The sequence below is a fragment of the Bicyclus anynana genome, chromosome 18 (genome assembly GCF_947172395.1).
Source record: "Bicyclus anynana chromosome 18, ilBicAnyn1.1, whole genome shotgun sequence".
NCBI lineage: Eukaryota > Metazoa > Arthropoda > Insecta > Lepidoptera > Nymphalidae > Bicyclus > Bicyclus anynana.
In genome coordinates, this window is record NC_069100.1 from 4,049,421 (window position 1) to 4,072,013 (window position 22,593).

At 36.5% G+C, this 22,593-nt stretch overlaps 1 protein-coding gene across 2 annotated transcripts in view; it reads left to right on the top strand.

The window, feature by feature from the left end:
- Positions 1-1,901: 1,901 nt before the first annotated feature.
- Positions 1,902-22,593, top strand: part of LOC128198988 (uncharacterized) — a 28,424-nt gene continuing 7,732 nt past the window's right edge. For both annotated transcript variants that reach the window (XM_052887163.1, XM_052887165.1), the window contains exon 1: positions 1,902-2,056. In XM_052887163.1, the coding sequence (XP_052743123.1) occupies positions 1,986-2,056 (71 nt within the window). In that variant the 5' untranslated portion in view covers positions 1,902-1,985. The remainder of the gene's footprint in view (positions 2,057-22,593) is intronic.

Here is a 22,593-nt window from a genome sequence, read left to right on the forward strand (position 1 = left end):
AGCTAACGCTTCGTAAACTGGAAAAATGTATGGGAATAACAGATCCGATCGATAACTTGATCGCGTGACCTGCCGACAGCAAATGTAATTTCCAACATTTTTCTAGTTTTCGAAGCGTTAGCGATCGTAAAAAGAGAATCGACGTGCCAATTGACTACATGCCCAGGTCCTTTACCTCTAGGAGATGAGTCTGACACTTTTACCGCTGAACTATTGGAGTTAATAACTATCAGTGTATTATGGCAAATTCGTTCGTAACACTCCCGATGGTCCGCGGGGGTCGGGAGGCGGGTAGCGATGACAGATAAACTGATGCACCCCACATCCAGCCTCTGCCCTGTGTGCATGACTTCACACCCGCGCAGTCCTTCCCTCCCCGTCGCCCGCATATCATGGGAGTGTCATCAACAAACTTGCCAAGTTTTAAATTATTCTGTAGTTATGTGTTACCGTGCCACTTGGTTACAGGCCCTGCTCCCCTAGCCAAGTGGCACGTCGATTCTCTTTCTACGATCGCAAACGCTTCGAAAATTAGACAAATGTATGGGAATGACAGATCTTGATCACGTGACCTGTCGATAGAAAATGTCATTCCCATACATCTTTCCAGTTTTCGAAGCGTTAGCGATCGTAGAAAGAGAATCGACCTGCCACTTGGCTACAGGCCTAGGTCCTTTACATTTCTTTTACCTAAAATCTTTGTTTTACACTACAGGGCAAAAAGGATATAGAGCTTAAATTCACCACGACCTTTTGAGGACCTCTCTGGTGCAGTTGTTATTGATCTCAGGTTCAAGGTTCGATTTCAGCCACGTAACGGGTACTACGTGGCTGAAACCACAGGTCATCAGCTTGTTTGCTTATAGCAATAAATTGTGTAATCAAAACGTTCTTACATGTTAATGATAAAAATGGTTAGTTAAATGGAACAATTAATTTCAAGATGGGAATTGAACCTTGAACCTTGCGGTCTACCTTTTGTAATGCTAAGCCATTGAGGTTAAACATTTTCCACTCATTAATTACTACTGGCCAACATGTATTACGTACATTAAAAATCCATTAACAAACTTAGAGCAACCAACATATTGTATCTATAAAATGAAACGTGTGTGTTTGTACATCCTACTAGTCTTATGCCCAGATTATTTCTTATTATGAGAGCCGTGATAGCCCAGTGGATATGACCTCTTCCTCCGATTCCGGAGGGTGTGGGTTCGAATCCAGTCCGGGGCATGCACCTCCAACTTTTCAGTTGTGTGCATTTTAAGAAATTAAATATCACGTGTCTCAATCGGTGAAGGAAAACATCGTGAGGAAACCTGCATACCAGAGAATTATCTTAATTCTCTGCGTGTGTGAAGTCTGCCAATCCCTCTCATTCTGAGAGGAGACTCGAGCTCAGCAGTGAGCCGAATATGGGTTGATGACTAGTCTTATAACAACATATAACTAATTTTCCCGTTTCCGTCCAACTAGTCGGAAAATACTGTGGGTGGAGTGGGTACGATTAGGCTAATGAGCGAGGATCGAACCACCACCTCTAGGAGATGAGTCTGGCACGTTTACCGCTGAACTATTGGTGTTAAAAACTATGAGTGTATTGTGGCAAATTCGTTCGTAACACTCCCGATGGTCCGCGGGGGTCGGGAGGTGGGTAGCGATGACAGATAAACCCACAACTGATGCACCCGCGCAGTCGTTCCTTCCCAGTCCCAGGCATATCATGGGAGTTATATAGTTTTAAATTATTCTGTAGTTATGTGTTACGATAAAAAATAAATTATATTCTATTCTATATTAGAAATAGCACACGAAATCGCCTGCAATCACTAGTTTATGTGTATAATAGTATTCATGCAACGTGTTACGTGAGAATTTATTCACGTTCCGATCGTAAATTACGTGTACTCGCAGAATTTGGTTAGTTTCCTAAGCCGGGCTGTATTGTTTGGTGTGTTTAGTGTATTTGGTGCGCTTTGTAGATGTGGCCAGGTGTGGGTACTCATATATACTCGACTACTCGTATATTTCTAAGGACCTCTATAGTGCAGAAGTAAGTATTTAAATGGTTTTGTTTTTTGTTATCTATATATATAAAAATGAATTGCTGTTCGTTAGTCTCGCTAAAACTCGAGAACGGCTGAACGGATTTATCTTATCTTGGTCTTCAAATGTTCGTGGAGGTATAGGGAAGGTTTAAAAGGTGAGAACAATTAGAATAATTGCCGGGAAAACCATAAAAACAACCCTTTTCTATTTCCCATACAAACGTTTAAGAGTCAAGGGGTAGGGTATGGTAGGGGTAGAGTAGTGTAGAGTAGGGATAGGGAAGAAGTGCACATAAGTCAAAGCGAAGCTTGACCGGGTCCACTAGTACAAAATATTATAATCAAAAAATCAAAATCTTAATTCATTTAATTTCGTTATAGAACTAATTAAAAAAACATACCTACAGCCGACCCTCCTCTTTTTTTTTCTTTAAAAAAATAATAAAAAATGTATTTCCGTTGAGCTGGCATCGACCTCTGATTTAAAAAGTTTTGCCCCTAAGTTTCACACCACTTGTCCAGTCGATATGATAACGAGGAATTGTGTTAATTCGATGCGCAGCTTAGGTGTTAGGTTTATTTTCGTTACGAAATTTCTTAATTCGATCGCCACGCTCAAAGCCCGCGATAAAAGCTATGGAATAGCTTAATGTATACTAATCTATACTAATATTATAAAGCTGAAGAGTTTGTTTGAACGCGCTAATCTCAGGAACTACTGGTCCGATCTGAAAAAATCTTTCAGTGTTAGATAGCCCATTTATCGAGGAAGGCTATAGGCTATATTTTATTCCCGTTTTCTTACGGAAACGGGACCCACGCGGATGAAACCACGTGGCGTCTACTATAACCTATAAAATTAAATATTCGTAGACAAAGTAAATTAAAACAGACACCTATTATGGATAATTGTATAGAAAGACTAATATTTTATGAATAGTGTTACTAAGTTAGACTAAGCGGCAAGCGAAATTTCCCCGCGAACATTTAGTGAATTTACGGAAACGGAGTGTAAAGTTCTCGAAAGCCTCTAATTCAACAAAAGCAGTTTTCCATTCAGGTCGCGAGGAAAGTTAAGCCGGACATCCTGCAATTGTACAATAGATACAATTTATACTTATATTTTACAAAAGGACTGCTAGTTTTCCGCGTTAAAAGCCCGAATCCACGACAATGTTTTTATCATCATCATCATCATCATATCAGCCGATGGACGTCCACTGCAGGACATAGGCCTTTTGTAGGGACTTCCAAACATCATGTTTTTATAGACATCTATAATTTGACGGCCTCCGTGGCGCAGTGGTATGCGCGGTGGATTTACAAGACGGAGGTCCTGGGTTCGATCCCCGGTTGGGCCGATTGAGGTTTTCTTAATTGGTCCAGGTCTGGCTGATGGGAGGCTTCGGCCGTGGCTAGTTACCCTACCGACAAAGACGTACCGCCAAGCGATTTAGCGTTCCGGTACGATGTCGTGTAGAAACCGAAAGGGGTGTGAATTTTCAACCTCCTCCTAACAAGTTAGCCCGCTTCCATCTTAGACTGCATCATCACTTACCATCAGGTGTGATTGTAGTCGAGGGCTAACTTATAAAGAATAAAATAATAATAATAATATAACCTTGTTTTTGAAGGCGGTGCCAACACAGTGAAGCATTAACTAAGCCAATTAAATCATTAACTTTTAGGATTTAAAGACCGTTCTATCCCGTGATTCTTTCAAAAACGGCTAAAATTAATACGTCACTGGCTTTGCACCGCCTTCAAAGTGATCAAAGGTAGCACATACGATTTATTTTTCGCTTTTTAGTTTATTTTTGTGATTTTCTCTCCCATAGTTCAGAACAAATAATTAACACAAAATATGCACAAATATAATTAACACAAGATGGTCAAATAATTTGCAGACTGGACGTGCGTAGGCTTCAGCACGGAAACACATAATGACGAACCGGCCGAGCGAGGCCCGAGTGTGAGGTTGTGGTGGGGATAGCGGGGATAGAAGAGAGTGTTGCTCACACTAATTTAGTGTTGCCACTTTTTAATATTAGTATATATCTAAAAAAATCCGTGTGTTAGGCTGATGCGTGGGGACGCAACAACAAGATGTAAACATAAATCGGGTCGTAAGAAGCTGCTCACATTTATCATCGAACTTCACTTGGTAAGTTCGTTTGATGTTCAATTATTTTTCGATTTTTAGTTTTTTTTTTGTGATTTTGAAGTCGGTTACATTTTTTGTTCAAAAGATTTTTGTTATTTCCAGCTCACAGTATTCAGAACTAAGTACCCAGTTATGTACAGCAAAATGTATGAGTATGACATTACACATTTAAGAAGAAAGCTTTGGAAAAACAAACAGCGTGCTTTTAAATTATAATCACGATAAACGGGGCCGTATTTTTATTATTCACGCGACCCTCGTGGCCGACTTTAAAAATGGCGGACATTACGTTTTTGTCAAATTAATATGACAGGTAAAAGTCATTCAGGTTTATTAATGTGACAGCGTAAAGTTAAATAAATTAGTTTTTAGCCCAAATTTGATTACAAATGCACAAGCTTTGTGAGGACGAACTATACGAAATGTAGTAATTTGCTCGTTGGTCTTGAGGTTAGCTGGCAATGAGGTCCAAGGTTCAATCCCGGGTCAGGCCAACAAAAAGAAATATTTTTCTTACAACAAAATAGCAGCCTGGAGTTGGGAAGTTGGCGGTGTAGGACACCATGCCTCAAAGAGTACGTAAAGCCGCCGGTTGTGCGCCTGATCTTTCACTGGTTGTATCGTCCTGCCGCCGGACTATGAGAGTGCACCTGTGTTTGAGCACACACTTGTGCACTAAAATATCTCCTGTATACATGGTTAATCTCAAAATGAGATTGGACGAAAACAAAAAAAATCGTTTGAGGGCAATAATTTGGGTTAATTAAGCTTTTTTCTTCCAAATAATTCTCAGTAGGTACTTACTCATGATATGAGCAAAGGCTGACAAACGTTCAGCCTCAGTAGAATGAAGTATGTGAAGTTATCGCAGACTTTTAGTCAAGTAAGATACCCTATTCAGACAGCAGACTTCACACACACAGAGAATTAAGAAAATTCTCAGGTATGCAGGTTTCCTCACGATGTTTTCCCTTCACCGTTTGAGACACATGATATATAATTTCTTAAAATGCACACAACTGAAAATTTGGAGGTTCATGCCCCGGATCGGATTCGAACCCACACACACTTATTGTTAAATATCTTATTATTATACCTATGCCTATTTTAACGGCTCACAACAGGGCCAGGACTCTTTTAGAGGAAAGGGGATATTGGCCGTTAATCTGATATTATCACCCTGATCCCGCCAATCTTCATTCAAGTAGTGTGATGGGTTTAAGCTCCATATCACCTCTCCTATTCATATTTTTATACAATAATCGAAATATGAGTAATGTGAGTAAAATATAAATAAAACATCCATATACGTAGCCATCCGTTATGTTCATTGGACCCTTATAAAACCAAAAAGCTTCATAAGGACTCTTCTGGGACCCTTTTTACTTCAGATTTTGGTTATTTCTCTACACAATTGCTAAACTAGCCTTGTCCCGAATGTATCTGCTTTCGATTTATTACTTTTGGTCCGTTCTAAGAAATATATCTGACTTATGTTTACATATAATAAATAACAAGTACCTGCAGAATAAGTACGTACATACAGGACCGCTAGATCAATATTGATGAAACATTTTGTTTAGGTAGGTATCTGTATAGCTTATAACGAATAGTTGCGATCGAATTCTAGTACTTTTTTTATTTATCGAAATTATAATTACAACTGCTTTAATTAAATTCAACTTTCGTACCTTTAATTTACATTATTTTATAAGGTAAATCCACTTGCAAGCAGAAGGATAGAAAGAGAGTAAGGCTTAAGAAAAGATGGTTGGAGTGTATAAAAAGAATGTAAAAAAAGTATATACGTGGAATCTATAGTCTATAGTAATATAATAAAGCTGAAGAGTTTGTTTGTTTAAACGTGCTAATCTCAGGATCTACTGGTCCGATTTGTAAAATTCTTTCAATTTAAAATAGCCCAATTATCGAGGAAGGCTAAAGGCTATATAATATTCCCGTATTGCTACGGGAATGGTAACCACGCGGTAAAACCGTGCGGCGTTAGCTAGTGACATATATTTTGTCCACAAGGAAAATATGATGATATAGGTACGTTAAAGTTATATATTGCCTATTGTTAACCGACTTCCAAAAAGGAGGAGGTTCTACGTTCGGTATGTATGTTTTTTTTTTTTTTTTTTTTTTTTATGTATGTCCAGCGATAATTCCGTCATTTGTGGACCGATTTTGAAAATTCTTTTTTTGTTTTGAAGGGTTTGATTCCAGGGTGGTCCCATTTTTTTCATGTCAGGATCTGATGATGGCATCCTGGAGAAATCGAGGGGAACTTTTGAAAATCGTAGAGACGGCTAGTGCGTTTGTTAGTGTTTCCATAAGGTATTTTAAACCACTACAATTTTATGAAGGTCTGGAGTTGGTCTGATGATGGAGCCGATACACAGACGATGGAACTCCTCGACGGTTCACAGTAGCTACCTTGTGTTTGGACTTGATAAATTTGTATTGATGAGAACTTTCCACCTAGATGGGTTGTGACTGTATTAGGGGTCTGGTGAAGAAAACGAAGGATAGTTAAGGGGACTCCTCGACGGTTGACAGTAGCTACCTTGTGTTTTGACTTGATAATTTTGTATTGATGAGAACTTTCCACCTGGATAGGTTATGACTGTATTAGAGGTCTGGTGATGAAGATGAAGGAGAGTTAAGGGAACTCCTCGACGGTTCACAGTAGCTTTCTTGTGTTTGGACTTGATAAATTTTATATTGATGATAACTTCCACCCATATGGATTGTGACTGCATAGGGGGTCTGGTGATGAAGACGGAGGACAGTCAGTTCACACTCAGTAGGTGTGCTAACACTAAAAATTAAAAAATAAAAATTTTAATAAAAAAAATTCAACCGACTTCCAACTCAAAAATAACCTAAACTAAAAAGCAAAAAATAACACCTTACCTATGTGCTACCTTCTGATCAGTTTGAAGGCGGTGCCAATCCAGTGTCATGTTTTAATTAAAGCCGTTTCTGAAAGAACCACAGAAATTGTGTAATTTAAACGGCTTGAATTAAAACATCACTGGCTTGGCACCGCCTTCAAACTGATCAGAAGGTAGCACATAGGTAAGGTGTTATTTTTTGCTTTTTAGTTTAGGTTATTTTTGAGTTGGAAGTCGGTTGAATTTTTTTTATTAAAATTTTTATTGTTGTTGTTATCAACTTATTCGGCTCACTGCTGAGCAAGAGTCTCCTCTCAGAATGAGAGGGGTTAGGCCAATAGTCCACCACGCTGGCCCAATGCGGATTGGCGGACTTCACACACGCAGAGAACTAATACAATCCTCTGGTATGCAGGTTTCCTCTCGATGTTTTTTGCGTATACAGTTAAGAATATATTATAATTGGTAACAAATCGGTAACAAATCTGTCCGTATGTTCCGTTATTACGTAAAGATGTTACGCATATTTAAGGGCCATTAGTGTAACTTTGTCGAGTCTGAGTGTAAAGTTGGTAAAAGCTCTTAATTCGACTATAAAGTAGGGCGGAGTTGGGTCAAAAAGTTGCCTCGCATTTCACTGTAATTCACAACGGGCACAGTTTAAGGTCAGCGCATACCGACGAACATAATCGCACTATTATTATAGTGGATTCGATTCCCACAACTGGAAAATATTTGTGTGATGAGCATGGGTGTTTTCCAGTGTCTGTGTGTATTTATACATTATATAAGTATTTATATGTAGTATATAATTGTATATGAATATTATTATATCAAATATCTTAGTACCCATAACACAAACTACTCTGTATGCTTACTTTGGGGCTAGATAGTAATGTGTATTATTATTTTATTTATTTATAATAAAAAAAAAAATATAATATTTAAGATACCGAATGCCCACGACTTCATCTGTGTGCTTTTCTACTTAATTTGAATTTAAAATAATCTCTAAAATTTTATTCGTTCCCAAAAAAAACCAATTAACATGCTTATTAACTATTTATTTTTTACAATCGATTAGTTCGAGACATTATTTTTTATTTTCTGCCGAGCCGAATTTCATTTATATAAATGTAAATCATAGCTTAATCTAGCCAAGTGCATTTTAATTATAATCGACCAACAAGTTTACATAGTAGGGTAGAGGTAGGGTAGGCGTAGGGTAGGTGTAGGGTAGTAGTAGGGTGGGAGTAGAATAGAATTTATTAATTTTTTAATTTAATAATTTATTTTACATTTAAAATATTTAAAAAATACCCGTTGTGCACGGTGACCCTAAAAGAGACATATTAGGACAAGTTCACACATTAAAACAAGATCTGTTCGCTTAGAAATTTCCAACTGTCTAAACAAAATGTACCTATTTATGGGACGGTAACGGAGAGAAAGAAGCAAAGTTAATTTATTTATGACGCTTATTTTAGCATAACAATTTGAAAGATAGGCCTAACTTACCTAGTGAAGTGATCTCGTCCTCAAAGAGTCCCAACCTTATAACCCTCACTGCTAATCAAGGATGCGGAGGAGTGAGATGATAAGCGGCGCTTGCGGGGTTGACTTCTACGGCTTCTAATCTGGAGGGTTATTTAGTAACGATGTTCTGTATAACTTGCAAGTGCGATTTTCGAATTTACCTCTATTTCTTTCTATGTAACACAGTACTATAGACAAAGAGTGATAGATGCAAGTTCGAAGCTCACGCTGTCGAAGTGAAAAAGACATCGTTACAGAATATCCTCCCTGATGAGAGCGTTTCGGTCCCGGTGAATAGTGACTATACTTTAGCTACACTCAAAATAAATAGTAAACATATCTTGAATAATATTTTTTAAACAGACAATACATAATTTGAAATAAATAAGTTATGGTGAATGTTATGGTGAATGAATGTGATACGCGCTTACGGTACCATAATACTATACTGAATCTATACTAATATTATAAAGCTGAAGAGTTTTTTTTTTGTTTGATAGAACGCGCAAATCTCAGGAACTACTGGTCCGATTTGAAAAATTCTTTCAGTGTTAGATAGCCCATTTATCGAGGAAGGCTATAGGCTATATATTATTTCCGTATCCCTACGGGAACGGGAACCACGCGGGTAAAACCGCGCGGCGTCAGCTAGTTGTATAATAAATCACAATAAAGTAGAGAAAGCTAAATTAAACAAAAACATCGTTATATTCCTTAATAAGTGTTTTATTTTAATTTTATTTTATCTTTCCACACTAACTTATCGTAATTGGAACGACCAAAAGAAAACAAATTAAATAATTGCCTCCGAAGTTCAATATTTGTGGAGAAAAAATACCCCAGGAGAGGTGTGGTTCGCTGAATTATGTATTGGGAAAATCGGAGCTATAATTAATTTTGCTGTGCTTTTGTTTGCAGAATTGCGGCGCGAACTAAGAATGGCTGAACAATTTATTTATTAGCTGTAGGTACTAAGTAGATTGTAGGTATAAGTCACGATAGCCTAGCCACAGTAGATATAACAAGGCCTAGCGTATATGACCACGACCTTCGATTCGGAAGGCGTAGGTTTCATCGTGAGGAAACTGAAAATTTTTTTAACTATCTACGCGTGTGAAGTCAGCCAAACCGCCTTGGGCCAGTGTGGTGGACTGACTATAAGCCTAACCCCTCTTATAAAAAATATTTCTTGGAAGAAAGAATGCTCAATATTTCATAGCCTGGCGCAATTCACGAACCCAGGACTTGGTGATCTGAAGCCACATGTGCTAACCTCTGAACCAGCGATACAGTATAATCAATTGTCAGTAACTAAGTCTTAGGAACATTATCTATACTAATATTATAAAGAGTTTGTTTGATTGAACGCGCTAATTTCAGGAAATTTTGATCCTATTTGAAAAATTCTTTTAGTGTTAGATAGCCCATTTATTGAGGAAGTTATATTTATTATCCCGTAGGAACGACGATAATAAGTTATATTTATTATCGTCGTTCCTACGGGAACGGGAACAACGCGGGTGAAACCGCGCGGTGTCAGCTAGTTTTTAATAAGGAATAATCTATTTCCCACTACCGCAAGACGGATTGTAGCAAAGTAAGCATGTTGTTCCGTGAATTCCTCCAACACGACGAAGGCCGCCGATAAAATCCCCCTTTATGAAACATTATGCCGAATTCCGAATAAAAAGGGTCTCGGAATAGTCCTTAGGCAGCTTCTCGGTGTCATAAGAATAAATATAAAAGCGTTGATCACGGTATAATGGGCACCTCTAGACTTTTCTTTTTAGAACATGAGACTACAGTAGACAAGCCTCATTTTGTGATGGATGTTTGGCTGTTTGTCAGTCCATGTCATATTTGTAGAAAGAAAGAAAGGAAGAAAGAAAAAACGTATAATTTAAAATTGTGCTACTCGTCACAATGCCTAAGCAGTCATCATCATCATCATCAGCCGATGGACGTCCACTGCTGGACATAGGCCTCTTGTGGACCTCCAAGCACAACAGTCTCGAGACGCCAGCATTCAGCGGCTGCCTGCAACCCGCTTGATGTCTTCGGTCTACCTAGTGGGGGGGTCAGCCACTGCGCTTTCCGGTGAGGGGTCGCCATTCTAGCACCTTGGGACCGCAACATCCATCGGATCTCCGAACTATCTGACCTGCCCATTGCCACTACAGCTTCGCGACTCGTTGAGCTATGTCAGTAACTTTGGTTCGTCTGCGGATTTCCTCATTCGCTTCATCGCTCCATCTCCCGCTGAGTGACTTTGAGCCTTCTAATAAGGTCCATAGTTAGTGACCAAGTCTCGGATCCGTAGGTCATCACTGCCAACACGCACTGGCCTAAGCAGTACCTAAGTACAATAGTAGGCAGTGCCTGATGCCATAATTTCTTAACTGAAAAGTTAGAGGTGCATGCCCTGGACTGGATTCAAAACTACGCAATCCGAATCGAAGGCACAGGTTATATCCACTGGGCTATCACGGATTTATTGTTATATTCTAAAATGGTCATATACATTAAAACTCACAACGATTTTCTAACGGACGATGTCGCGGGCATCGGCTAGTATTTATTAATTTATTATATACAGAGGCGGCCTTTTTACTGCTTTATAACAATATAGATAGATTGTCGAACAAAATATTCTTTTTGCCTTTGAAGCAAAAGCGAAACATTTTGCGTGCACAAAACCTTTTTACTAAATTAAATGTTCATGCATATTATATTATCTCGTTACTTCCCTTCATTTTTCAAGGATCTTGTCTCTGAGATGTTATTGCCTCTAGAATACGCACATAAATATGTTTTTCGTGTAAATGTTGCTGATCAATTAGCATTATGCCTAATTCCTACTGAACAACATTATATAATAAATATGTATAAATGCAAAAAGTCAGTCATTAAGAACTTTGGAAAACCACGACGTAAAAAAATTAAATTTGGCAGGGAGGTAGTTTACTGTTTATAGACGTCCCCAAAGAACGGATTTTGCAAGAGTGCTGGATTAAGGAGTCTACAGGCGGACGATGTCGCCGGCGTCCGCTACTATTATTATAAAACTGCCTTGTTAGTCTAGTGGATAACATGATTTCGCATGTTGAGGTACTGGATTCGAGTCCTGGGTCAGGCTGTGCCATGCCAAGTGCTTTTTTGAATAAATTTTCTATAGCAGCCCAGAGATGTGAAGTTTATGGTGTTACACTCATGTTTGTCGGACAGCAGCTGTTGGTGTCGATGATTATTATTTCTAACCGACTTCAAAAAAAAGGAGGAAGTTTTTCAATTCGACCGTATATATATATATATATATATATATATTTTTTTTTTTTTCATGTGTGTTCGCGCCTAACTTCGTCATTTATAGACCAATTTGGATAATTCTTTTTTAAAGTCAGAAATTTTTTCGTTACGACTTTTGACAAATAAAATATGATTTCTGAGAAAAAAATCTAATTTAGTAGAGTCGATACAAATAATTAAACTTGACGTTTCAAAAGGGTAAAATCAGAATTCATTTATTTTAAATAAATGAATTATGATTTTATTTGAACTATATCAACGGTCGACAAAACGGTTAGTATCTCTGGACTTGATAACATCTCAATGGCTTCCCACATTCAGGAAGGGTACAAAATTAACGTGCATGCGAATTTTTGATATTGGCGTTCTTTAATTTCCTGTTTTCAGGAAAACATCGTAAATCGACATTATCTTACTCGGAATATCGGGTACCCTCCATATGTTGCGTATTCATTTTGTTGAAAAAACCCAATTTTACCATTACATTATGGGGATATTATTTTCTTATTCGATTTGTTTCCCCTAACATTCGGTATGGTTTGTGTGTGACTTCAGATTTTTATCGAAAAAGAAACGCTAAGTACCTATCAATTGCTGTAACAAATACTGTATCATTCTTCGTTTGATTTTAGTAATTTTTATGTAGGGATAATTTATGTTTTTTTTTAATTAAATATGGACCCCACCAATTTTACACTGTCAGTCATTTGCGTTTGTTATCCAATTTTCTCTAACTTTTCTAATTATTTTATCTGCCCATTTATTTTTCAGCCTATCTCTTTTTCTTTTGATCGTTACACTTTACCATGTAGTTACTCTGGTAGTTTTTATAGAAACATGGGAATAAAATATAGCCTCCATTACATCCTGTTATTCAACGTGACGTTCATAAGCTTTTTAAATAGGGTAAGCACCATAGTACAAATTTTTAACAATTAGAAAGTCCTTCTCCAATATTGAGTCCTCAGTAGAAGGCTTCTCCCTCATATAAGAGGTGATAAGCAGTTTAACCACCAAGATGCTTTAATGCAGGCTGGTGTGCTTAAAGTTTAATGTTTAATTTAGTGAAACCTCATAGTTAAGGTGATGTAGCTTTCGATTGGTGAAATAATTTTTAGAATCATTTGCGTTTGCTATCGAATGTTCACTAACTCTTCTAATTATTTCATTTGCCCATTATTATTACGGCCTACCTTACCATGTAGTTACCCTTATAGTATCCATAGAAATATAGGGATAAAAATAGCCTCCGTTATACCCTAATGATGTAGCTATCCATTGATGAAATAATTTTTAAAATCGGTCCACTGGTTTCGGAGCTTATTTGTAACAAACAAACAAATAATCAAATCTTACATCTTTATAATATTAGTTCAGATGCCTTGTAAGTAGAACCTTTCACTGTATAAATGTCAAGTTGAGTTCGCTTTTCACAATGGATATGCAATGATGAATGACAACTCAATCCAAACTTTGCAAGTTGCGGATTGGATCATTTATCCTATAACAAGTTGGTAACACTCCGTCTGGCGGCAATTGCTTGTCCTATATATTATTACATACTTAAGGTATATAATAACCGCTTCCGGAGGGTGTGAGTTCGTATCCCGTCCGGGGCATGAAGCTCCAACTTTTCAGTTGCGAGCATTTTATAAAATTATAAAAAGACGTGTCTCAACGGTGAAGGAAAACATCGTAAGGAAACCCACGTACAAGATAATTTTCTTAATTTTTTATGCGTGTGTGAAGTCAGCCAATCCGCATTGGGCCAGCGTGGTGGACTATTTTCCTAACCCCTCTCATTCTGAGAGGAGACTCGAGCTCAGCAGTGAGCAGAATATGGGTTGATAATGGTGATGATGATGAAGGTATACTTAAGGTTAAATTCACCTTTAAGCACACTACTATTATAAAGGCGAAAGTTTGTAGATCTATGGATCTACTGAATCGTTTTTAAACATTCTTTTACAATTAGAAACTATATTATTTGTAAGTGTTAAAGGCTATATTTTAACCACATATTGTAACGGGAACGACAACTACGCGGGTGAAACTCAAAACTTCGGATAGTGTGTACTAATATTATTAAGAGATAATGTGTTTCCTCCGAAATTCCTCATAAACAGACTTATTCGCATGCGCTGCCTTATCCATTGTGTAAAATTGAAATCAATGTATGGAGGCTTTATGTGCCTTTAAAAGTTCTACAAAAAAGTCCGCGACACCATATATCTATCTTATATATTTTAGCAGATATTAGTTAGTACCTTTAGTGTTTTAAAAAATATCATTTTTATATACTTAGGTTTACGTCATTATTTATACTACTAAACTTAAATCCTTAACAAATTAAATTACTTAATAGTCACAAGGATATTATGTAGATAAGATTTACCCTTTACAGTATGTTAATTAGTTAAATAGTTTCGGAGATAATACATAATTGCCGTCAAAAGTAAGTTCAAATCAAAGTTATGGACACAAAGTTATTCTATTTCATACAACTCCACTATCTGATGCAATCCGAAAGCGCATAGTTATCTCATTACCAGAGAGAAATGGAGATCAATTTATATAGCAGGCTATCAAAGACGTCGGCATTGTTAGCAAGTTGTCGCAGGATAAATGACGCAATCGGTAACCCTCAAAGACTCAAACTTTAGATTGAGACGCTATTTATCATGGAACGGCTTATGATAGCTTTGTGTTCACATTGGAACGTATATTCATCGTCGTTCACAAGGTTTTAACTAGGGTAAGCATTATACTTACAAATTATACATAATTAAAAGTCCTTCTATTTAGTTAATAGTGGATTTTCGATTCTATGAAGAGCACGCTACAACAATACCTTAATTTTACGACCCACTGCTGGGAAAGGCTTCTTCCTTATTGAAGAGGTGACAAAAAGCTTCACCACCACGCTGTTTTAATGTGGGCTGGCGGGCTTAGAGTAATAATTTTTAGTTCTATAAAATATCAAAATTTCAGGAAGTGGTTATGTAGATTAAATACACTATACGCTGTTCAAATTTGGGTTGGCGAGCATAGAGTGAAAGCTAAATGTTTGACTATCTTTCAAAAGTTAGCACTTGTTAATAATATTAAATGCTTTTTGTTTTTTATTCAATGAAAAGTTAGCTTGAATACAAAAATAAAAAGCATCGAACTCAGTACCTCTCTACTGAAACCACAGTATTATCGACTGCACAAGAGATGTCGTTAATATATGATAAATATATATATATATATATATATATATATATATATATATATATATATTTATTTATTTATTATATATATTTATCATATATTAACGACATCTCTTGTGCAGTATGCAATATATATATATATATATGATCAATGTTAAATAATATATAAATATATATATATGCTATACTGCTATACTGCACAAGAGATGTCGTTAATATATGATAAATAATATATATATATATATATATATATATGATCAATGTTAAATAATATATGTTGGTGAATTTGCCGGCAGGTCTAAAATTGATTATGTCCTTATTTAGCTTTAATGGAACCACGATTACATACTGATCATTAAATTGAAGAGCTGAGAGATGATGGGGTCTTGAAGTGCTGGAATAACGACCCCGCACCGGATAGCGCATTCTTTGTTAACCCCATGAAGAGGAAGGCTGACGACATCAAGGGACGTGCAGAGAGCTACTGGATGCTTGCGGCTCGGAACCGTGATGTTTCGAAGTCCATAAAAGAGGTTTATGTCCAGCTGTGGACGATAATGATAATGATTACATACACATATCCTGACCAGAGTTTATATTCACACACTCAACTCGAACGTACTCGCGAGGCATCTTATCCGAACAATATAATGTCGTAAATATGGAGTGTAGTGCTCAAGGTACTACTGCAGTAGGGGGGCCTTGTTTGCTAAATAAAACTTAGGACAAAATATACTTTACTAGCAAACTCTCCGCGATTTCATTTTCCTCGGGATTCCCGTTCCCGTGGGTATATCGGGATAAAATGTTGCCTATGACATTCACAAATAACGTGGCTATTTATTACTTAAACAGTTTTCAAAATCGGTCCTGTATATCGAGATTACTCCTACAACCTCACAAAGTTTAAACCTTTATAATATTAGTATAGATTAGTATAGATGACAAAAATTATATCTTTAGTTATGCTCTTCAGTTGGTTATGGTACCTTACTTATATCCGAAAATCCACCATTACTTACTTCCATTATTAATAATTACTTCTTCGGCGCTTCTACCACTTTTCCTCCATTAATTTTCTGTTATTTCCTTTTTTTCCCACACAGCGAATTTTTAATTTTTTTTGCAAGAATAACCATTAATATACATTATTAATAAGAAACTATTAATGCAACAAACCTACAAAACTATCATTATTACTGAATTCGACGACTTTTTTGCAATAATTTTTTTCATTACAAATGTTAACGAAGAAAAGAGAGATCTTCGGTTAATAAAAAAATCACACTTGAGTCATTGGCACTTGTGAAATCAAATACTTTGTTAATCATATTTTCAGGATTAACAAAATATTTTAGAAACAAAAATGGAATAGAATTTTGGAAACTAAAATAATTTCGTGTCCACAAAATTTGTCTGCCCAAACGTGCGGTGTCCCTAGCCGCCTTCACACGAGCATCCACAAAGTGGCCTCAAGTGATACTACTTTGTCTTTTGTCTACAAAACCTTTATGCGACAAAGAAAATTTTGCTCTACTTTTCCATTTTACCCATTTCTCCCACCGCTCGAAGATTTATTGACATAATGAAAAGGGTTTAATAATTTACCGAGTTTTTAACATTTTTATACGAGAACATACTCGTATATCTTCTTTTTGTATCTTTAAAAAAGCTCATAACTGCCTTATTGGTGTAGTGGTTAACTATTTGGCTTTGGATCTCAATGTCCTGGGTTCAAATCCTGTTTTATATGTCCTGAATATTTTTAGTAAAAACTCTCAGACCGGAATTGGTAAAATTTGGTGGTGTTATACCCCGTGCCATAGAGAGCGGTTGACTATTAATGAAATAATTTCAATCGTATACTAAAAAATGAAATAACAGAAATGGATCCCACAAAAAAACAATTAAACAATAAAATTTGTTTTCATTGAGAAGAAGATTTCTTAATAAAAACAAAGTACGAAGCGCCATTGGATGCTTTTAAAAGGAAAACCACTTTAATCGGTAGGTACATACAAAAGGAAAATAAAGTTCGATACCCACTTGCTATTTTTATTTGTACAATTTAATTTGTTTGTAGTTTGTACTGCAGGTTTCCTTCAAGGCGAGGGGAAAAACGTAAGTAATTGTTCACGAGATTGGACAGCGGTAGATATTCGATTTTAGATTAAAAACCTCTTGCTTCTTCTCGATTTGTGTTTGAGATGCCATCGGAGACGTTGGATCTTTTGAAATATTTGTACTGAGACTGTTCGAAAGTAAAGATAAATAATCGTAGAAACTACCGTTGCAAGCTCTCGCCACTTTATGGATGCATTTTGCTCCATTTATACGAATATAATTCATTGCTTAGATGTGGCTCAAACTGTAAATACTTTACCAGTGTAAATAAATAATAATTTGCCACTGGCGTTCATTTATTTCTAAACTAGCTGACGCCGCGCGGTTTCAACCGCGTGGTTCCCGTAGAAATACGGGGATAATATATATACATATATATATATATATATATATATATATATATATATATATATATATATATATAGAAAGAAAGAAAGAAAGAAAGAAAAGTTTATTTAGAATACACATCATACAAAGAAAAGAGAGAAAAAAAAAACAATAAATTAAAATACATTGCAACTTGCATGATGTGATCCTAAAAGGGTCACCACTCAGCATATTGCAGTGTCCGTAAGGATACCGCGCTGATCTTCCGTGGAGCCATTAAGGTGACGTTTGGACGGTATCGAGACGTGCGGAGCGCCTCTAACAAACATCGACAAATATTAAAAGAAGACAGATACGTAAATTAAATACAAAAATATTACTAGTAGAAACAAGTGGTAAAAATAAGCCAATTATAAATAATAATACAATAAATAAATGACAACATAATAATTTGGTAAATAAATATTATAATAAATTAAACAAAACAAAGGACCCATTACTTATATGTTTTGAATTAAAAGATAATGTTTTCGAATTTTGGTTTTAAAAGTGGTCTTGGATATTTTTAAATTACGAAGAGGAGGAGGCAAATCATTCCAGCACTTTGTTGCCGCGAATTTAAAGCTTCCTCGAAAGGCAGCTCTGAAATGTTGCGGCACTTTAAGGGTCCAGACTCGATTTGATCTTGTCAAGGATGTTTTGTTCCACTCTAGCTTATCAAATAAGTAAGCAGGCTGCTGAGACTTCAATACTCCAAATAGAAGTGTAGCAAGGTGAAGATTCCGTCTCGCTTTCATATTGAGCAGTTTAGCTTCGTTAATAAACGGCGTAACATGCGTTCTGGGGGGAATATGAAAGCAGAACCGGGCACATGCATTTTGGATGCGTTGTATTAGCCGTTGAGTGCGAACGAGCAGTCGTGGCCCATACAAAGCATCAGCGTAGTTTAATTTTGAGAGTATTAAAGACTCACATATCCCAACACGCACATCTACACTCATATAATTCCGTACACGGTATAAAGTTCTTAATCTATAAAAACAACTGCGCACTGTTTCCAAGATATAACCTTCAAAACGCAATTCAGTATCTATCAGTACCCCTAAATTTCTAGCCTCATTAATACGCTGCAGCACTTGATCTTTAATACATATAGCAGAGAGGTTTGGCGATACCTTTGCGACTGCCTGACGAGAGCCAAGTAACATGAACTTTGACTTGTCAGCATTTAGCACTAACTGATTATTATTCGCCCAGTTTGCTATATTTTCCAAGTCATCGTTTAGTTTACTAACGGCATCACTATAATCATCAGGTTTAAAAGAAATATACAGTTGAGTGTCGTCTGCATACATATGATAATTTGAGTTATTAATACTGTCTACTATGTCTGCAGTATATATAATGAAAAGTAAGGGACCTAAGATAGAGCCTTGTGGGACTCCTCGAGACAAAAGTTTAGATTCTGAGGTAGCTATCCATCCCGTGGAATCGCGCAATTCAACGTACTGAGTACGCTGAGACAGATAGCTTGCAAACCAACTGATGGATTTTGTCGAGAACCCGTAAAATGAAAGTTTTGCTAATAATAACGAAATATTAATTGTATCAAATGCTCGAGAAAAATCTAACAAAGTTAACACCGTTACTTCACCTTTGTCTTGTGATGCTAACATATTATCAACCACATCAATAAGAGCGGTGGTAGTACTTCGAAACTTTCTAAAACCGGATTGCTTGTTTGGAAGAATATTGTTACTTTCAAGGTATTGAGACAGTTGATTACAAACAACTTTTTCAAGTATTTTAGAGAGACAAGGAAGTATGCTAATCGGTCTTAAATCCTTTAATTCAAGTACATTCTGTTTTTTTGGCAACGGTTTGACCACAGCATTTTTCCATATTTGCGGAAAAGTACTAGTTTTAATGGAATGATTGACAATTTCAGTTATAATACTAAGCGTGACCGGCAGCGTTAACAAAACCATATCTAAAGAAATGCCATCAACTCCCACAGCATTTGTTTTTATGGATTTAATATGTTTAAAGACTTCACTTTCTGTAACTGGTTTCAATTCAAAAATTAGATCAGAGTGATTATGCTGGTAGTTTAGTAGCAGAGACTCCGGTACATCGCTTCCAGTGGGTATGTTTAGAAAGTGGTCATTAATAAGATTAGGGTCTCTAAAAACTTCAGCGACCTCAAAATCTTTAGAGTTTATGCCTGCAAGAACATAAGTTTTTATGTTTTTCCACAGAATCTTTGGGTTATTAATGTATTTATTTATATATTGATTATGAAAGGCAGCTTTTTCACTGTGTAGTGCAGATATGACAATGTGTTTAAGATCTTTATAGTATTGCTTTTGGCGTTCCAAGTCAGCTGCAAAATTGTGATTACCTAACATATTTCGCGATTTTAAATCCAAGTATTTAGTATGTGCCACGTTTCGAGTTTTCATCATTTCAATAATGGTTGGTGTGATCCACGGTGAGCGTTGTTCTTTAATGCGAAGTGTTTTTAGTGGGGCATGTACGTCGAAAAGTATAAGAATGTAGGCATTGAGAGCAGCGACCATACTGTCTACATCTTGCAGGGCAACTATCCCTGACCAATCAAAGGACTTGAGGTGTTCTGTAAAAATATCGGAATCTATATCTTTTAAGGGTCTATAAGTTATAATTTTTGGGGCAATTTTTTTCTTTGGAATATTGACTTGGAATTTTATAAAAGCGTGTCTCCCCAGTTCAGGAATTAAGTTAATATCAATTTGAGATACACCTACATCAGAACAAACGAGATCTATTAAAGTACTGCTGTGATCTGTAAAATGTGTAGGATTTTTTATGTGTTGTGAAAGATTCATATACAAAAGGAAGTCTTGAAATTTTTTACTTTTAGAATCTTCTCTATCTAACAAATTAATATTAAAATCGCCGACAATCAGAATATGGTCATATAAAGAAAAAGAGCTTACCGACGTAGCAATTGCATCAAGAAAAATATCCGTGTCCAGCCAAGGGGGTTTGTATGCTGTCCCTATAGCTAGATTAGCCCCTCCAGAATGATAAGCAAGCCACATTTGTTCGACGTTGGGGTTTTCAGGGTGATGTATAGTTTTCGCTGTTATTCCGCGACGTATGTAGAAACCCACTCCACCCCCACGTAAGCGAATGCTTGCTGGGCGTGGGATGTGCCTCAACTTGTACCCTGGGACTACAGGAGCTCGCCCCTCCTCTCCATTTCGTAACCAGGTCTCATTGATTGCCATAATGTCGACTGAGTACAAACGCATAGCTGCAATAAATTCATCGTGTGCTGTACCCAGAGATCCAGCATTAAGGAGACCTACTAACAATGCTTTATTTTTATTAATTATATATATAAAACCTATAGCCTCCGTTGATAAATGGGCTATCTAACACTGAAAGAATTTTTCAAATCGGACCAGTAGTACCTGAAATTAGCGCGTTCAATCAAACAAACTCGTCAGCTTTATAATATATAGATACAATAACCGAGTTGATCAAAACTAATAAATTGTATTCGACTTACGATAATTTTTCCGATTTATTTAACCGCTAGTTTCCTCGACTAGCAACAGAAGGGCTAACTCATTTTTAAAAAGGGCGGAAAACATGCCTGACTGTCTGTGGAAATGCAGACAGTGTTCTTGCTGCCATTCTACGTGGGCATGATAGCTATTACAATAATTTTACAACCTAACCTAACCTAAAAGACAAAAAAAAAAACATTTACTTAGTCGAGGTTACTACAACATTGATGAGTTCCTTAATGATAAAGATGCTTGGAGGCCGTTGGATCAGCTTCCACCTTCACACAAGAAGAAAAACTATATAATTGTAATTGTTATCAATTGTAAATTATAATACTGTATGACTTTTTCATTTCAAAAGAGCAACTGTTGAGTTTCTTGTCGGTATCTTCTCAGCAGAACCTGCCTTCCGAACCGGTGGTAGAATTTTCACAAAAAGTCAACTGTCGTGTCAAAAGTACTTGTAAACTGAGCCTACTTGATATAAATGATTTTTGATTTTTTTTTAACCAAACAAGTTAGCCCGCTTCAATCTTAGACTGCATCATCACTGATGAGACTGTGAAATTGATGTCAAAGGTTAACTATTGTTGTCAAAGGTCAACTTGTAAAGAATAAAAAGCACCTTCATTTTAGAAGTCGATCATAAAAGAAGTCGTCCGCTTGTACAATCCAAATTACGATCGTTAAATCACAAAATATGTATTTTGTATTTCAACATTGGTGCTACGTCGTGAACACATAATATAAGGCAAGAAGAATTTTCTCCTCTCCCTTGTTAGTCTTTATGAAAAATCGGTGTACAATAATACAAAGTCGCAATTTATAAGTTAAGAGCGTTTCTTTTAATTTGTTTTCTTTTATTGCGATTGTAATATAATAAAAATTTTAATAAAAAAAATACAACCGACTTCAAAACCTAAAAACGTACCCACTAAACTAAAAAGTGAAAAATAACATCATAATATGTTCTACCTGCTGATCAGTATGAAGGCGGTGCAAAGCCGGTGATGTATTAATTCAAGCTATGTGAGAATATCTTATAGATTTAGATTTTGTTTCATGTGGTCTGTCAGAAATGGCTTAAATTAAGACAACACCGGCTAAGCACCGCCTGGTGGGACCAAATGGGGACTATATCGTTTCAAACAAAAAAGAATTTTTGAAATCGGTCCAGGCGTCTGTGAGTAATCGATGTACATACATAAAAAAAAAAAAAAAAAATACCGACCGAATTGAGAACCTCCTCCTTTTTGAAGTCGGTTAAAAACAACTTTTCTCACTGTTATAATAATAATATGATGATGATAATCCACCAACAGCTTGCTCTTCAGTATGGCCTTATTGATTCTGAGATGCCTAATTATAGGCACGACATAGCGTCAGTTCTTGAAAATAGCAGTGCTTTGCTCTACT